This window comes from Arachis hypogaea, chromosome 20 (assembly GCF_003086295.3).
Source record: "Arachis hypogaea cultivar Tifrunner chromosome 20, arahy.Tifrunner.gnm2.J5K5, whole genome shotgun sequence".
Taxonomy (NCBI): Eukaryota; Viridiplantae; Streptophyta; class Magnoliopsida; order Fabales; family Fabaceae; genus Arachis; species Arachis hypogaea.
Window position 1 is genome coordinate 14,437,523 of NC_092055.1, and position 12,720 is coordinate 14,450,242.

The window sequence follows — 12,720 nt, forward strand, 5'->3', positions numbered from 1 at the left end:
TCTGCTAATTTAAAATTTTCTTGTAAAATTCTTTGGGCTATGAATCAATGTGTAACTTTGGAAATTGATGGTGGTGGGCGAAGATGGATTTGCAGTGCGGTTTATGGCAGCCCTCAAGCCACTAATAGAGTAGAATTATGGAGTCATCTGCTTGATATTGGTTTGTGCATTCAGGACCCATGGGTGGTGGTTGGGGATTTTAATGATATTTTGAGTGTTCATGAGGTGAAGGGGGGTAATTACTATCCGACTCGCAGTAGTGTCTTTGCAAGTACTCTAGATTCTTGTGGTCTTTTTGATCTGACAACCTCTGGAAGACGGTTTACTTGGTTCCGTAAAATTCAAGGAAACAGAGAAATTGCAAAGAGATTAGATAGAGCTTGCTGTACTGCAGAATGGCGTCTTCTTTTTCCAGAAGCTTTTGTTGAAGTTCTCAGCCGTTCCCACTCTGATCATTGTCCCCTACTTATCCGATGTCAAGGAGTTCCTATCAAGAAAGGAAACCGGCCTTTTAGATTCCAAGCGGCATGGGCAACGCATCCTGATTACAAGGCCATTGTTCAAAAATCTTGGAATAGTACATACTTTGGCATCCATAGGAAGTTGTTGGGGGTTCAAGAAGCTTCGTTGGAATTCAACTCTACGGTCTTTGGCAATATTTTTATTAAAAAGAGGGAATTGGAGGCTTATTTGAATTATATTCAACGAAAAATGGAGGCTGACGATGATCCGATTTTGAAACACAAAGAGGAAGAATTGAGAGCTGAGTATAATCTAGTTTTGGCCCAGGAAGAATTGCTTTGGTACCAGAAGTCAAGAGATCAATGGGTTCGGTATGGTGATAGAAATACTAGCTTTTTCCATATGCAAACCATCATTAGAAGAAAATCTAACAAGGTTCATGGGTTGCTGGTCAGTGATGGGTCCTGGTCTGATGATCCGGAAGTTTTGCAAAGAGAGGTCGTTCATTTTTTCAAAAATATTTTTTGCTCTACTGAGCCTGTTGAGGTTAATTGCATGGGAGAAATTCCTATGCCATCTCTTAGCCAAGATGCTTATGATAATTTGTCTAAACCAGTAACAATGTTGGAGGTTAAAGAAGCTCTGGATAATATGAGCTCGTTCAAAGCTCCTGGCCCGGATGGTTTTCAAGTTTTTTTCTTCAAGGAATATTGGGATGTGGTGGGTCATGAGGTGTGGCGTACTGTTCAGAAAGCATTCTTAGGGGAGACTTTAAGCCATTCTTTGCTGGAAACTTTGATTGTTCTTATCCCTAAATGCGATCCTCCAACTAGATTGAAGGATTTTCGGCCAATAAGCCTTTGTAATGTAATTTATAAGCTAGTGACTAAAGTGCTGGTTAATAGATTACGACCTTTTTTGGATGAGATTGTTAGCCCAACTCAGGGAGGGTTTATACATGGTAGAGGAGCGCCTGATAATATTATTGTGGCCCAAGAAGTTCTTCACTTTCTTAAGCGGACAAAGTCTAGAAAAGGAGCTATGGCTTTTAAGATTGATTTAGAAAAGGCTTATGATAGAGTTGATTGGAATTTTCTTGAGCACACTCTTGAATCTTTTGGCTTTCCTTCTCTAATTATTCGGCTTGTAATGAATTGTGTTCAGGCTTCAAATCTTTCCATCCTTTGGAATGGGAATAGATTGGACAGCTTCCAACCTCGCAGAGGGCTCAGGCAAGGAGATCCAATTTCTCCTTATTTATTTGTTTTGTGCATGGAGAGATTGGCGTGCTTCATTTCCAAACAAGTTGATGAGGGTATTTGGGATGGTGTGGCTGTTTCTAGAGGAGGACCTAGAGTTTCTCACTTGATGTTTGTAGATGACCTCCTCCTTTTTTGTAAAGCGAAGAAAAATCAAGTTCGGAATGTTGTGCACACCTTGGAGTTGTTCTGCAAAGCTTCAGGTATGAAGGTTAACATTGAAAAATCTAAAGCTATTTGTTCTAGAAATATCTCTAATAGAAGGAAGGAAATGTTGTCTGGTGTTTCTCATATTCCTTTTACTAGTGACCTAGGCAAATACTTGGGGGTGAACCTTAACCATCCTCGAGCTGCTAGGTCTATTTTTTCGGACTCTTTAGAGAAGATCAAGAATAGGCTGGCTAGTTGGAAAGGTCGGCTCCTTAACAGAGCAGGCAGGCTTTGCTTAATTAAATCTGTTGCTTCTTCTCTTCCTATTTATCAGATGCAAGTGACTCTTTTTCCTACTTCGATTTGTCAAAAGATTGATTCTGTGCTTAGACAATTCTTGTGGAAGGGAAAGGTGGGGGAGCGATGCTTAAATTATGTCAAGTGGAGCAAAGTTGTCACTCCAAGAAAATATGGAGGCTTGGGAATTAGAGATACCCAGTGTGTAAATTTTGCTTTATTAGGAAAGCTTGTTTGGCAATTACTGCATAATAATGATAAGCTTTGGGTAAGAATTATGTTGGCAAAATATTTATCTGGGAGGTCTTGCTTTTCATCCAGTTTTTCTAATAATGTTTCAAGCACTTGGCGAGCAATTTATAAGACAATAGAAAAGCTTCGTGATGGTTTTGATTGGTGTACAGGCAGGATGTCTCAATCCTTTTGGTATCATGCTTGGCGACCATGTGGAACGCTAGCTCCTTTGGTTCCTTTTGTGCACATCTCTGATTCTCACTTGAAGCTAGAAGATGTCTGGTACCATGGACATTGGCGGTGGGATATTCTTTGCACAATGATTCCGGAAGAAGTTAAACTTGATTTGATGCTCTTTGATCCTATCAAGCAGGCAGGAGATAAAACGGGTTGGTTTTGGACAAACTCAAATACTCTCACCTACTCGACTAAAAGTGGGTATGAATGGCTATTGAAGAAGAAATTTGGCTGGAACGATAATGAAAATTGGCTTTGGCTTTGGCGCTTGAGAATACCGGAGAAGATAAAGTGTCTGCTCTGGCTTTGTCTCAACAACGGAGTTCCCACAGCTAGTTACCGGTTTCAAAGAGGTCTTGCTACTTCTGATTTTTGTCAGCGATGTTATCTTGCTCTAGAGGATATTAACCACTGCTTTAGGACTTGCCAAAAAGCTCGTCAGATTTGGATTAGCTTAAATTTGGGAATGACCGCTGAGGACTCTAGTTTGGATTTTGTGTCTTGGATTCGTTCTAACCTCAACAAAAATGAGTTTCTCTTTGCAGCGGCCTTTTGGTGGATTTGGAGGGATAGGAACAATGACATCTTCCATCAAGATGATCCATGGAGTAAGGAAAAAATTGTTCACTTAGTTCAACATGCTGCTCGCGATTTCTCTAAGGTTGTTACCAACCAAAAACATATTATTCCTTCCTCTTTGCAATATAACTGGGAACCACCTCCAATGAATGTCTGTAAAATGAACTGCGATGCAAGCGTTTTTGAAAATGGGCAATTAGCGGGCTTTGGATGTATTATTAGAGACAGCATGGGAATTTGGATGAAAGGTTGTTCTGCCAGTATACCTCTTTCTAGTGTTCTCTCTTGTGAGCTTCATGCTATTTGGAGAGGGCTTGTTATGGCTTGGGATTGCGAGTGTAAAGAGGTCATATGTGAAACTGATAATCTTGATGCATTTCTTCTTGTTTCGCGAGGCACAACCAGCATGATTACGAATGACTCTGATCTGCTTGGCAAAATCAAAGAGATGCTTCAGCGCAATTGGACAGCTACTTTAGTGCTCATCCAGCGTACAGCAAACAGAGCGGCTGATTTAATGGCTAAGACTGCTGCTTTAAACAAGCAGGTGTACCTAGAGTGGTTACAACCCCCTAATAATTTAGACATTATCATTAGAGAGGAGTGCTACTCTTTCTCTTAGTTGTTTTTTCTTTGTGTTATGTTCAGTCACCAAAAAAAACAGTTAAAGGCGTCCTTGGGAATTCCGTTATTCTAACAAAAACCAAGGACCTAAAAAAAGGACCAAATCACGTCCAAAAAAAAAAAAAAAAAGACCAAAAGCCTCGACCTTAAACTTCACTCCCTCCCTACCACTAAGGTCTAGAGTTCAAATTCTAGAGAATGCATTTGAAGGAAAAAATGTGATAAATAAATGGAGTGTGTGGATGTGTTGTGTACCTAGAATTAGGAATTGTCCAATCCATTGGGATACTTTGGATTGAAAGTTATCCAATTCACTGACAAAAAAAAAAAAAAAAAAATCGCACATCCCACATTAACGTTTCGTCGCCTCAAAAACCGAAAAAGAAAAATCCTCCCTACTCTTCCAAACTGAACTGGCTGCACTAAACCATTTTAACGTTTCATTAACGTTAAAATACGCCATACAAATCTGCGTATATATTGCCTTTGCAAAATATATATTTTGGTTCAATACATGTCCTCTTAAATATTTGCTTAATACAAAATCAAGAGGTAGAACTTGATGAATATGACTTGAGCGAGATTGATACTAAACCTCGCATGAGTGCATCGTTGAAGTGGTAAATTCCTATATTCAAGGTAGAAAATAAAGGTTTTGATAATCAATTTGTTCCATGTTTCACAACAAAGGCATCCCACCGCATATTATTTAACAGAATATAACATAATTCTATAGTTTTTTCTTTTACCATATTCATATATTGTATAATCACTAATACTAATAGCATTATATTAATCTTTACATGGTAATATAAGTAGAGTTGAGCCAATAAAAAATCTTGGTATCTAATTAATTGTACAGCAATATGCTCAAGAAGGGTTTATGATTCTTTACAAACACTCAAACAGCACTGAAGGAACCAAATCATTGTTCAAATGCTGAATTATCATGATCACTTGGTATATGACTACTACCATATTTATCAGACATCACAGGCAGAGATGGGTGCAGCTCCGGCCGAGGGAATCGCAGTTTGAGCCGGAAAGCATCGACTCCATTCAAATAATAATGGAAGAGCCTCTTAGCCCTAATAAAGCCAAGGCGACCATAGAGTGCCAATGCTCCTTTGTTTGTAACTTCTGATTCCAGAGTAACTTCTTCACAACCAGATTCCATCATCACCTTAATAGACCGAGTAACAAGTTCTGTAGCAATGCCTTTTCCTCTATAGGGCTTGATCACAACCAACATGGCAATGTATCCTCTGGAAATGTTTCGATGGTCGCCCATCTTACAAACCACCGTGCCGACACATTTACCCTTGTGGAATGCCAGGAAAGAGAGTTGAGGCCAGAGATATACAAAGTAACGATAGGTGAATATGGAGTACGGCTCGCTGAGTTCTTGGTCGACTAGGTTCATGATAAGGGGGAGGTGGTGCTCGCCACCATAACTAACATACTCAATCTCCGATGCATCACAATCCACTTTCTTGATTTCTAAGCCTTCTTTGGTGCTTGTTTCCATGGTGTCTCTTCTTTGTACTCCTTGTTTTAGTCTTGGCTATTGCTTTGATATTCTTTTTGCATTGGAATACAATTGTAACATTTAGAGCTAAACCCTTAAATTAACTCTTCAAAGGTGTGAAACATCGTTTATTCAAGATCCATGACATCAATTTAGTAATCAAAAGACTAAGTTTCATTTAAAAGAACCCAAACATCTTTACTGCTTTGAACAAATTCTTTCAAGGTTGACGTTAATTAACAAGCTTATCATGAAAGTTTTCAAACAATTAATAGCAACGATTTTTTATTAAAATAAATGAAGCATAAAAAGATCCAATAATCAATCACAAAGAATATGCCACACAATGAATCATAGAACAAGACTTTAATGATGGATATAGTTTCATAATACAAGCATTAGAAGTAAACCAGTTCTCAGAGAAAGATTAGAGCTACCTAAAAGCTAAAATCCAACTGAAATTGGAACTAAAAATAAAATCTAACTCAAATTGAACAAATCTCAATAACGAAGATTTGAAGTAGCATACAGAGAAGAAAAAATGAAAAATTAAGAAAAAAAACCTGGACAAATCAACGAAGGAAGAAGCAACGATATTATATGTGGATCGGCAATCGATTACCGGCGAAGAAACCACTACGGTGATCGGCGATGTGGCAACGTGCGAGATGCGAGGTATCTGAAGCAAGGGAGATAAACCCTAACAATGAACAAAAAAAGTTAGGGTTCATGGGCTGGCCCAATTATGCAAACAAAAACTAGGAGTATGGATAATAAGACCCATTCGACCAAAACTCCAAAAAAATTGCGTAAAACTTAGAAGCTCTCAGGTCAGGAGTTCCTGGAAAACTCAGCGGGTGTCTTCGTCGGAGAAAGAAAGAAGGCAAAATGGAAGGAAATCGGATGAAGAAGAAGGAGTATCCAGACGCAGAGCCTGGGGGGTAGTTTCAAGGAGTGTTTCGAATTTGAGAGTGACTTCGGCGGGGTGTTGCCGGGTCTTTAGGTTCTGTTCCGGTATGGATCGGGCCTGTCCGGCCCATACCTCGACCAAAAAGTCGTTTCTTACTTCTAATTTTTTTAAGTATTCTACATGTTAATTAGCTCATACTTTTTACATAAACTAAATTAGGTTAAAGTTTTAACTAAATAAAACTATTGTCATCACCGCCACCAACAACACCATTATTATTACTATATATATATATATATATATATATATCTTTAATTTGTTGTGAAACAACTAAATAAATAAGAAAGATGTAAATATAAAATAAAAATATGTAAATAGAAGACTCTAGTATTAATATAATTAGTTCAATAATGATTTATATATATACATTAATATTATATGTTGTAATATGTATATATATGTAAAGATAGAAAGAAGTATTAAAAGTAAAGAGAGAGAGAATTGCATTTGTTTTTATTACTGTAAAGAGAGAGAGAAAGGGAAATATTTGTAATTGTGTGTGTCAAATTCTATTGCCTCGGTCATGCTTTTATAGGCAAACAAATTCTTCTTTTCAAATATTATTAATTGTGCTATACGAGAATTTGCTCCTTCCAGCACGGGAAATTAGATTCACCCATAAATGAGCATTCATCCTTATCCTTCCATGTTGTAACACTCCCCCTTGAATGCTCATTTAGGAATATGCCTCATTAAAATCTTACTAAAGAAAAACCCAGTGGGAAAAAACTTTAGTGAAGGAAAAAGAGTACAATATCCTTTGTGATGGGGACTGACTCATTAAAAACCTTATCAAGAAAAATCCAATAGGAAAAAAATCTGACCAAGGGAAAAAGAGTACAGTCTCCCCCTCTTGCCGACATCATTTAATGTCTCGAAATCGCCGCATCCCAATCTCATGTACCAATCTTTCAAAGGAGAATTTTGGGAGTGACTTTGTGAATAAATCTGCCAGATTGTTACTTGATCGAATCTGTTGGACATCAATTGTCCCCTGATTTTGAAGATCATGAGTGAAAAAGAATTTGGGAGAAATATGCTTTGTTCTATCGCCTTTGATGTATCCGCCTTTAAGTTGAGCAATGCATGCTGTATTATCTTCAAACAGGACAGTTGGAGCTATCTTATGATCAATCAGTCCACATGATGACAGAATATATTGAATCAGACTCCTCAGCCAAAAACACTCACGACTAGCTTCATGAATCGCTAGTATTTCAGCATGATTAGAGGAGGTTGCTGCTATCGTCTGTTTTGTGGACCTCCATGATATAACTGTACCACCATATGTGAACAGATATCCTGTTTGAGATCTCCCTTTGTGTGGATCAGACAAGTATCCAGCATCTGCATAGCCAACTAGTTGTGACTTAGATCCATAAGGATAAAACAATCCCATATCAACTGTTCCATGAAGATATCGAAAAATTTGCTTGATTCTACTCCAATGTCTTCTGGTTGGAGAGGAACTATACCTTGCTAGTAAATTTACCGCGAATGATATGTTAGGTCGCGTATTATTAGCAAGATACATTAGTGCTCCAATGACGCTGAGATATGGTACTTCAGGACCAAGGATATCTTCATTTTCTTCTTTAGGGCGGAATTGATCCTTTTTCACATCCAAAGATCTTACGATCATTAGGGTACTTAATGGATGTGACTTATCCATATAAAATCTTTTCAAGATCTTTTCTGTGTATGTTGTTTGATGAATGAAGATCCCGTCTTTTATATGCTCGATCTGCAGGCCGAGACAAAATTTAGTCTTTCCAAGATCTTTCATCTCAAACTCTTCTTTTAGAGTTTTTATAATTGTTGGAATCTCTTCAGGAGTCCCAATGATATTTAAATCATCAACGTACACAACAATTACAATGAATCCAGATGCAGTTTTCTTTATGAAAACACACGGGCATATATCATCATTCTTGAAACCGTTTTTGGCCAGATACTCAGTAAGACGATTATACCACATTCGTCCAGATTGCTTTAGACCATATAAAGATCTTTGCAATTTGACTGAGTATAACCCTTGCGAATATTCATTGGATGGTTTAGATATCTTTAGTCCTTCAGGGACTTTCATATAGATATCACGATCTAATGAGCCGTATAAATAGGCTGTTACCACATCCATTAAATGCATATGCAGTTTATGATATGCAGATAAACTGACCAAATAGCGCAATGTTATCGCATCCACTACAGGAGAATACGTTTCTTCATAATCTATACCGGGCCTTTGTGAAAAACCTTGTGCCACAAGTCGGGCTTTCTAGCGCACAACTTCATTTTTCTCATTTCGTTTTCTCACAAATACCCATCGATATCCAACAGGTTTTACATCTTCTGGTGTACGGATTACAGGTCCAAAGACTTCACGTTTTGCAAGTGAGTCTAATTCAGCATTCATGGCTTCTTTCCATTTTGGCCAATCATTCTTTTGTCGACATTCTTCAATTGATCTTGGCTCAAGATCCTTACTTTCATGCATGATATTTAATGCCACATTATATGCAAATATTTCATTGACAATTGTCTTACTTCGGTTCCATTTCTCTCCTGTAAAGACATAATTTATTGAGATCTCATCATTTTCACAATTTTCAGGTACCTGAACGTCTTCTGGCGTTAACACTATATCAGAATTTTGGACAACTGCAGGTGTCTTTACTATGTCTTTTTCAACAGAAATCGTATTTACCTATTTTCTCTTTCGAGGATTTTTATCTTTGGAACCGACAGGCCTGCCACGCTTCTGGCGTGTATTTGCTTCAGTGACTACTTGTCCTACTGGGACATCAATTCGAATTGGGGCATTTTCCGCTGGTATATACGACTTGGTTATCCTCTTTGTATCGGAAAATGCATTAGGCAATTCATTTGCTATTCTTTGCAAATGTATAATCTTTTGAACTTTTAGTTCACATTGCCCTGATCGAGGATCTAAATGCATCAATGATGATGCATTCCAATTAAGTTCCTTTTCAGGAAGCTTATTCTCTCCCCCTAATGTTGGAAATTTTGATTCATCAAAATGACAATCCGCAAATCGGGCTTTAAACACATCTCCAGTTTGTATCTCAAGATACCTCACTATAGAGGGAGCATCATATCCAATATATATCCCCAATTTTCTTTGGGGTCCTATTTTGGAGCGATTAGGTGGTGCAATGGGAACATATATCGCACACCCAAATATTCTTAAATGAGAGACATTTGGCTGTTGGCCAAAAGCTAATTGCATAGGAGAGAACTGATGGTAACTCGTTGGCCTCAAACGAATAAGTGATGCGGCATGTAAAATAGCATGCCCTCAAACCGAGGTTGGGAGACTTGTTCTCATAAGTAAGGGTCTAGCAATTAATTGGAGGCGCTTAATAAGTGATCCTGCTAACCCATTTTGTGTGTGAACATAAGCTACTGGATGTTCAACACTTATTCCATTAGCCATACAATAAGCATCAAAAGCTTGGGAAGTAAATTCACCAGCATTATCAAGGCGAATTGCTTTGATTGGATTTTCTGAAAATTGTGCTTTTAGTCGAATAATTTGAGCCAGTAATCTCGCAAACGCCAGGTTGCGAGAAGATAATAAGCACACATGTGACCATCTCAAGGATGCGTCTATCAGGACCATAAAATATCTAAAAGATCCACATGGTGGATGAATAGGTCCACATATATCACCTTGAATCCTTTCTAGGAATTTAGGGGACTCAAATCCAATCTTTACTGGTGATGGCTTTAAAATTAACTTCCCTTGAGAACATGCAGCACAACAAAATTCACTAGATTTAAGAATCTTCTGGTTCTTTAGTGAATGTCCATGAGAGTTTTCAATAATTCTCCTCATCATGGTTGTTCCCGGATGACCCAATCTATCATTCCAAGTTATGAATTCATTTGGGCTAGTAAACTTCTGGTTTACAATGGCATGTGATTCAATTGCACTAATTTTGGTATAATATAACCCAGATGAAAGTGAGAAAAATTTTTCTAATATAACTTTCTTATTTGAATCATGAGTTGTGATACATAAGTACTCATGATTTTCCTCATTCATAGTCTCAATATGATATCCATTTCGGCGAATATCTTTAAAGCTCAACAAGTTTCTTCGAGACTTCGTAGATAATAGTGCATTATTTATTATGAATTTTGTTTCTCCGGGAAACAAAATTATAGCTCTTCCGGAGCCTTCAATCACATTGCCTGAGCTAATAATAGTATTAACACATTCTTCTTTTGGCACAAGATGGGTAAAATATATAGTACTTTTAAGAATAGTGTGCGAACTTGCACTATCCGCAAGGCAAATATCTTCAGAATATGTCCTTGCCATTTTTCTTCAAAAAAACAAATAATGATAATAATAAAATGAGTAAAAGTACATGCACAGTTAAATTGAATATTTGATCGGAATTATTTTTCTAAGAAATACTGCACATAATATCATATACTAAAATTTTATTTTAAAAAATGACATATTTAATGATTTCAAAATTCATAAACATTGATATTTCATTATTTATATACATCACATTTGAAACTTAAATACATAGAAAATAAAACTTAACAATAAGTTCTTTACATTATTTATTTACATAGATACTTCACAATCTCACATATTAAACTATTCCATCATTGATCAAATGACCAATATTTCCTTCAGGGTCCTCAAAGAAATCAGATACATCATAATGAGTGGTGAAATTTTCAGTATCATTTGAAATAAAATTTGTTTCCTTTCCTTTGTCATCCTTTTTCAAAGATGCCTGATAAAGATCGACCAGGTGCCTTGGGGTATGACAGGTACGTGACCAATGGCCATTTCCACCACAACGGAAACACTTATCCTCTGTTGATTTATTCTGCTCGATATTTATTTCTTTATCCCACTTTTGGTGAGATCCTTTCTTTTGAATATAATTCTTTTTCCTTCCATAATTTTTCTTGTTATTAAAACTTTGCCATTTACCTCTTCTGGGTAATTTGCTGCATTTACTTCAGGAAATGGGGCGGCGCCAGCTGGGCGCGCTTCATGATTTTTTAAGAGCAACTCATTGTTGCGTTTAGCAACAAGAAGGCAAGAAATTAACTCAGAATATTTTTTAAATCCTTTTTCTCGATACTGCTGCTGTAGGAGCACATTCGAGGCATGGAAGGTTGAGAAAGTTTTCTCCAACATATCATGATCAGTGATCTTTTTTCCACATAATTTCATTCGTGAGGTGATTCGAAACATTGCAAAATTATATTTATTTATGGATTTAAAATCTTGTAGACGTAAGTGCGTCCATTCATATCGAGCTTGAGGAAGTATCACCGTTTTCTGATGATTATACCTTTCTTCAAGGTCTTTCCAAAGATCTGCAGGATCTTTTAATGTGAGATATTTATTTTTCAATCCTTCGTCAAGATGACGGCGAAGAAAAATCATGGCTTTGGCTTTATCCTTCTGGGATGCATTATTTTCAGCCTTAATGGTATCTCCAAGATCCATTGAATCAAGATGGATTTCAGCATCTAGTATCCATGATAAATAATTGTTTCCAGATATATCAAGAGCATTGAATTCAAGATGAGAGAGTTTCGACATAATGAAAATTTTTTACCTGAGTCTTCCTAAAAATTTGATCAGAGTCTCGTGTTGATAACGTGTTGTGAAACAACTAAATAAATAAGGAAGATGTAAATATAAAATAAAAATATGTAAATAGAAGACTCTAGCATTAATATTATTAGTTCAATAATGATTTATATATATACATTAATATTATATGTTATAATATGTATATATATGTAAAGATAGAAAGAAGTATTAAAAGTAAAGATAGAGAGAATTGCATTTGTTTTTATTACTGTAAAGAGAGAGAGAAAGGAAAATATTTGTAATTGTGTGTGTCAAATTCTATTGCCTCGTTCATGCTTTTATAGGCAAACAAATTCTTCTTTTCAAATATTATTAATTGTGCTATATGAGAATTCGCTCCTTCCAGCATGGAAAATTAGATTCACCCCTAAATGAGCATTCATCCTTATCCTTCCATGCTGTAACATAATTCATATTTCAGTTATATATATTTTTAAATTGTGATATCACTTTTTTTATGAAATTTTGAACTTCAATTAACTTTGAATAAAATAAATTTTATTCGTATGTCTACAAAATTTTAAAAAATATTTATTTTATTTAAAAATTAATCACAGAAAAGATTATGTTACTATGTTTAAAAAAATTTGAAATTTAAATAAAAAAAAGTTTGAAGTATTTTATTAAAATCCAACTTATTTAATAAAATCAACTTCTAATATCTTTTCAATTACATATAATTGATCTTCACACACTTTAGGTAATTGAAAATAAAATCATT

General features: G+C 36.2%; 1 protein-coding gene across 2 annotated transcripts; it reads right to left on the reverse strand.

Annotated features, from left to right (window-relative positions):
* Nucleotides 1-4,663: 4,663 nt before the first annotated feature.
* On the reverse strand, nt 4,664-6,474 carry LOC112784011 (N-alpha-acetyltransferase MAK3). 2 transcript variants are annotated; one of them, XM_025827085.3, is made up of 2 exons: nt 5,934-6,474; nt 4,664-5,422 (listed from the first exon to the last, which is right to left on the reverse strand). In XM_025827085.3, the coding sequence occupies exon 2, from the start codon at nt 5,368-5,370 to the stop codon at nt 4,768-4,770; it is 603 nt and encodes a 200-aa protein (XP_025682870.1). In that variant the 5' UTR covers nt 5,371-5,422; nt 5,934-6,474; the 3' UTR covers nt 4,664-4,767. The 2 variants fall into 2 exon arrangements, with proteins under 2 accessions (XP_025682870.1, XP_025682871.1); XM_025827086.3 differs by having other exon boundaries at nt 5,993-6,343.
* Between the last annotated feature and the right edge of the window lie 6,246 nt (nt 6,475-12,720).